Here is a 6491-nt window from a genome sequence, read left to right as displayed (position 1 = left end):
AGGAAAAGGAACTTTGGGAACTTTTAGATCATTAGATTCTGCATTCATTATACTATTGATTATAATATGTTCGATTTTACATTCCTGACAATTATTACAAAATGCGAGGAGCTACCGTATTGAGAACCCCTTTCCGGTTATGGACAAATTTATACTCGGGCCCTACCATACCAACAGTTCCGTACGCTCCATCGTAGTCCATGCGCCACCGCTACGAATTTTGCTGTTGAACACTTTACATTGGCCCTGCTCATCTCCCCTATAATCTCTGATATACATGCATATGTGGCCGTGTTCTCCTGTCACTTTTCCTTGCCGTTGGAGAGGCATTAAGAGGCATTGTTTTTCAACTGCGCGTATCTTATGTGTTGCTCCCAGTGCTCATTTCAAGTTCATTTTGTTTTAATTATTTAGAACAGTATGTAACACATTTATTGACCATTAGAAGTTTGTTGTGACGAGTGTTAATGCATTAATTCAGTTATTGAAAAGATTCATCGAGAAATAACTCAGTTCTATTTGTCACTGATCTCAGTTCTGCTGTAACTATTTTTGAGGTTATACATTGATTTTTTTATTACTATTCATAATAAACTTCAACGTTTGACATTATTCACATATTAGTGACGTATTTGGGTTCAATGTTGCTAGTGGATGGTTTAGAATAGTTACACTTGACTGGGAGATTATCTTGGGGCTCGGAGATGTTTATTTTATGAACAAAGGGAGAAATATTCTCGAGGTAAAAATGTGGGAAATTCTGTTGGCATTGCCTTTGTATCTGAATGGACTATTAATAAAAGATCCATTTACGGACTGTTTGAATCACGAGAGTGAGTTAAGAGAACATTGTCTCAATCCAGTATCTGGTTCGGAAGGTTAATCATCGGAGGATACTCTCGTGATAGATAAATGACTTATGGAGAGGTGCGATCCCGATAAGCCCAAAATTCTGACATTCAATTATGCAGCAAGAAAAAAATAATGAAAAAACTTTATTGATCCTAGAAATCCATCTTTTATATTTTTTCGTTTAATTCAATCTTAGTGATATTCCGAAAATAATCTGCCCATTGTATAAGCTCTCAAATTTCTAAAACCAATACACTATTGGCAATTTCTTGAAATTTAGGTAACAGCTAGCATTGGAATTGTTCATGTTGGGGATTTGAAATGACTTTAATATCCAACAAAATTGAGTTTGTTCTATTAAGAGATAACAGATATCTTGCGACCACAGATATTAAGCGATTTTCAATGACAGCTTGAATTTTCAAACACATTACAAAAATTGAACATTACATTCAATTTAACTTTCAAAAGATTGAGCTTTCACCATGTTCAGTAAATGTATTGATTGCATGGACCTGAAAAGTAAAATTTCGTTGAATATTCCAAAAAACACCGATTTTGACACTAACAACATATATAGAAATTTCATGTGAATTAGTAGTTAAAAACTTTAAGATTTTTCATTGGAAATTTGAAGAGTAATTTTCAAGCGGTATGAATATTCGGTTTATGTCCTCTCTAGAACCACTAAGTAACCAGTGTTTCTCCATCAAAAGGAGGATCACCCCATATCCCATCTCCATCAGTTTGTCGAAAACTGTCATGTGGATAATAAACAAACCCCAACAATCTAATACCATGGATCAACTGTTCGACGAGATAATCAAGGAGTGCACATTCGCAGTACCAGGTGCACGTCTATCCTACGCTGTCCGTAACAAATTAGAGAAACACAAGAAATCTGTGCGACGAGAGATAGTAAGCCGCACCAAAGACGACTGTGCACCTCTCTTCATCGCTTGCAAAAGAGGCCACGTAGAAATTGTTGAATACCTGATAACAGTATGTAACGCTGACATTGAACAACGTGGCCTTTATGAGGTGCCTGATGACAGATCAGTCCATTGTGTGACTCCACTTTGGTGTGCAGCAGTTGCTGGAAAATTGCCTGTGATAAAGTGTCTGATAGCTCATGGCGTTGAGGTGAATGCAGTCTCTGACACTGGTTCTACACCAGTCAGATCAGCCTGCTTCATGACCCATCTCGATATTGTTGAATACCTCGTTGAGAATAGAGCTGATATACTACGTGCTAATTACAATGGGGGAACGTGCTTGATAAATTCAGTTCAAAGTGTCGAATTGTGTACATATTTATTGAGACACGGTGCTGATGTCAATGCAAGAGACATCCAAAATAAGACTGCTTTACATTACGCAATTCAGGAGCATAGATTTGAAACGACTAAACTATTCTTAGAACACAATGCAGATCCACACTTAAAGTCTAGGTATGTGATGTTTGTTATTTTAATTAGATATACCTTATTATTGTCCTTGCGGGCATAACGAGTTGTCAGGTTGACCCTCAAAGTAGATGTCTGTACATTGGATTGTAGTAAGCTTGCTTAGGTTGGGAAAAATCGACAGGAGATTTACTCCTTTTTTTAATTTTGCTATCTAATTTGAATATTGCCTTTATTTTCCCCATTTGAGCTTGGAAAAGACTTTACTATAAATTTTATGGAAATTTAATAGAATTGGTCAATAGTTAAGTCAACCTATAGTATGGTCTTCTTCATGCTCAACAAATTGCAAATGAAAAAGAAAAAGTGGACAAACTTCGGAATAAGCAGCGTCATTTAAATTATATTTTACAAGATTTTACGTTCTCCATCTCCAACATCTTCTTTTGCAGAAACATTGAAAATTGTTTAAACTTTCAGAAATTTTCTTTTTTAAACGGATTTCTGATAATATTCGGAATGTGGAAAAATTAGTTACAATTTCCAAAAAAAAAACATTTTTAGGGTAGAAAATTGATTGTCTATAGTTTATTTATAAATAATGTCGACGTTTTAATTGTTTTAGCATTCGAAAATAGTTTACAATCATGAATACTCCAATACTTTTCAATTCAATTAATTTATTAAAGGCTCCAGGCAAGAACTCTTAATACATTCTATCGATATTTCATTTCATTGTTTCATTATTTCCTTTGATATTCTCCATGACATTCCACGCGTGTTAAGACAAAAATAATTTGAATCACGTTGAAATGATAATGTTATTGAACATTATCAAGATATGAATTTCATATTAATTTCCGTAAATGAAAATTTTCACCAAGAGAATGTAAATATCTCGTAAATATGTATACATTACTACATTTATCAAATTGTCATGAACTCATGCGATTCTGCCATACTTGATAGGTACAATGATGATGCCCTGCAGACGGCTTGTCTTAAAGGAGCAATACAGATTTTCGACTATTTGGTAGAAAATGTCTCGTACTCACAGGAGAGACTGGCGAATGCTAATGAATTGATGGGCTCAACGTTTTTCGATGAACATGGGGATATTGCAACAGCACTGATCTACTGGAGGAAAGCTATGGGGATCAGGATGGAGAACATGGAGGAGGGACAGGTGCTGGAGAAGAAGCCTATCATGCCGAAAAGGGAGAGCTTCAGGAATGCTGTGGAATTTTCCACTATGGACGAACTCAATGCCATTGCTTTCGATCTGGATGCAATTAGAATACAGAGTTTGCTGATTTGTGAGAGGATACTTGGGGAAAATCACAAGGACACACTTTATAGGCTTATGTACAGGGGTGCTAGTTATGCTGATGCGTTGAGGTATCAGAACTGCATCGACTTGTGGAGGAGGACCCTAGAGATTAGGGTGGAAAGAGATTCTGTAAGTTGATTTTTTGAATTTTTCAGATAATTAAGTTTTTAAAGTGGAGATGGCATTAACAGAATTGAGAAATTTTGGTTTTGTTTGACTTGTCTATTCTGGGATTGAAGAAGAGATAGAATGGAGATGAGTTCAAAATGATTGTGTAGATTTTTTTTTATCATGGATGTGTAGATAATTTTCCCTTTTTTTATGATAATGTTCATAAAACATTATTCAAAAGAGAGATATAGAAATGATACTTGATGAAGTTCAATGCTCATTTGGTTATAAAGATCTTTATAGAATTGTTAACGATGTAGTCTGTATTTGACTTTTCAACTCTGTGTATGTAATTGAGGCGTTTTTAGCAATATTTTTGCAGTGGTAAGATTCATGAAAAACAAGACACCACATTTATCATAATAAATTTCGAGGGCTCGGCGGCTCAGAGATATTTATGAAATCGTTGATAATTACTTTATGAATATTATTGGAGTGATGAGGGTTTCAAGAGTTCATTAAAGAAAACTTGTAGGAAATTTTAAAAAATAATAAAAAAAATTCTTAGTGATTATCCTGTACAGCTATTAGTTTTTGAAATATATTCGGGATAATCACGAGTCCATTTTTTAAATTGTCTTTGTTCATCATTAAGTTGATAATATTCATTTCTAAAAATAATAATTGATAGAGGCTACTAATTGAAGAATTCAAGAATTGATATCGATTTCCGGCCATTGAAAGGAAAAGAAATTGCCATCGAAAAATGGAAATTCTTGAAATTTTAATGTTTATACGAAGATGGAGAATCTTATTTCGATAATTAGAATATTCAATCAGATGGATCAATTTATTTTTCATTTCTACAGATTTTATACACAGATACATGTTTTACTGCTCAAGCTCTGGTTAGAATAATGGTTGATTTGAATGAAGCGACAACAGATCGAATTCGTGATAAGGACGAGCCAAGATTCTGTGATGTAGTTGCGGTATTTAAATTACTCACGAGCCAGCTGTGCGAGGCTAGAGAAATACTCGAGGTAATTTGCGATAAAATGAGGCGAAAAAAAGAACCTAATGATATTGGATTTTTTTTTTCACAGAAGCGTCCAGTGTATAAACGCCACCAGGACAGTTACGATCGTATCTTGAAGTGCGTGACTCACTTGATTTACCTTCTGGTAGAGACCGCTAGCACGAACGAACAGAAGGCTGAAGTTCATCAACTTGCCCGTGAGTTAGTTGGAAGAAATCCCAGGTCCGCATCAACAGGGGATAGTTTGCTACACCTTTGCGTTTCTAGTTTGAATTCTATAACTTCTAGTTACTTCACTTCTGACGAAAAAATGGTTTGTATTTCTTCCTAACTTCAAATTCGAGTTTTATAATCAAGTAAAACGAAATTAGTTTATGAGTGTATTGACAAAGTAATGAACAAAAAAATGAAATGAGTTCAATCCCACAGTTTTGTTGATTGTAATATATCTAAAAAACAATTGATTCTAGGGTAATATTTCAAAACTAATTTTTTGCCGCTGGCTTGAATCGCCAACAGAAAATTGTCTTCTAATATTTTCTCCTAAAATCACTCATTATTGAGATGATCAAGGGTTTGCATGAAATTGGATGGCAAGTATCTAAATTTGAGATGATTGGAAACGTCTGCCTTTATGATGAACTTTTTAATTTTTCATGATTCTTAGGATAAAAAAAATCCGCTATTTCCCATTCAATTTTCATGTTTTATCATTTTATTCATTTAATTGAAAAATGTATGCAATAACGGAACTTTATAGTTTATAAAATGGAAAATATCTAACCATCATGTTTTATCTTATTTTATACTAAATTATATTCAAAATGAACGAATGAACGAGTGAATTCACAAGAATTTATCAGGATACCTTTTTTATACTTAACAAAGTACTCGGACCGACGTCGGTGGCCGAGTGGATTAGACGCAAGTCTAGTGTGCGAAAGGTTCTTCTTCTTCTTCTTCGATTTTTCTGGCACTGACTGTACAGTCTTGCGGCCGTGTGCGAAAGGTTGTGAGAGTTCGATTCCCCGTGGAACCGAATTTTTCAACGGAAGGCTCCGGCGAGCGGGAGGTTGCTAATAGAGGGACCGCCTGTACCGGCATGGGTTTTCTGTGGTTTCTTCATGCTACTTCTATGTTCTATAGAAATGCGCAAAGAGGATAGACCTGAGTAGAGGCCCGGATCGGGGGGTTTGACTGACTCCAAAAATGTTAGTTGGTACCCCACGGAAAAGGCGGCGTCCCGGTCGAATTGTCGGTAAATGTGAGTCGGGTGCGTGAGTAACTCGGGAGTAGCAGTCCCGCTGTCACAGGGACAGGTTCGGAGGAGGACTTTTGTCCTCCTTGTACTCAATGTTTTTCTTTGTTTTTCAGTTGATTTATTCGCCGACTAATTAATATTAAGGGATGAAACAAAGACTGTTCAATGGAGAATTAAATTCGCCATCCATCAACCCCCGTTTCATCCCTTAATCTCTGCAATAAAAAAATTAATATTGCGATGAATGTCACGGCGCTATAAGAAACCCAATGTTTTCTCGGCGCAGAGTGACTCCCCAATAATTCGCCCGCTAATTAAAAAATCGTCTCTCCCCTCCTAATTAACAATAAGGAATGAAACCAATGCTGTTCGATGGAGAATTAAATTCCCCATCCTTCAACCTCCGTTTCATTCCTTAATCTCTGTAATAAGAAAATTGATATTGCAACGAAAGTCGCGGCGCTATGAAAAACTCAATGGTTTCTCGACGCA

General features: G+C 35.7%; 1 protein-coding gene across 5 annotated transcripts in view; it reads left to right on the top strand.

Annotated features, from left to right (window-relative positions):
* Positions 1-329: 329 nt before the first annotated feature.
* The window catches only part of LOC107037623 (protein fem-1 homolog A), a 12863-nt gene continuing 6701 nt past the window's right edge, over positions 330-6491 (top strand). For 2 of the 5 annotated variants that reach the window (XM_015256269.2, XM_015256265.2), the window contains exons 1-5: positions 330-557; positions 1535-2303; positions 3228-3717; positions 4569-4742; positions 4806-5051. In XM_015256269.2, the coding sequence (XP_015111755.1) occupies positions 1615-2303; positions 3228-3717; positions 4569-4742; positions 4806-5051 (1599 nt within the window). In that variant the 5' untranslated portion in view covers positions 330-557; positions 1535-1614. Of the gene's footprint in view, positions 558-795; positions 928-1534; positions 2304-3227; positions 3718-4568; positions 4743-4805; positions 5052-6491 lie in introns of those variants that run through there. The other 3 variants (XM_015256266.2, XM_015256267.2, XM_015256268.2) reach the window with 3 other exon arrangements.

The sequence above is a fragment of the Diachasma alloeum genome, unplaced genomic scaffold, assembly GCF_001412515.2.
Source record: "Diachasma alloeum isolate Michigan unplaced genomic scaffold, Dall2.0 Dall_scaffold_00257, whole genome shotgun sequence".
NCBI classification, from domain to species: domain Eukaryota; kingdom Metazoa; phylum Arthropoda; class Insecta; order Hymenoptera; family Braconidae; genus Diachasma; species Diachasma alloeum.
The sequence above is the reverse complement of the archived record's forward strand: the minus strand, read 5'-3'. Positions and strand labels throughout refer to the sequence as shown.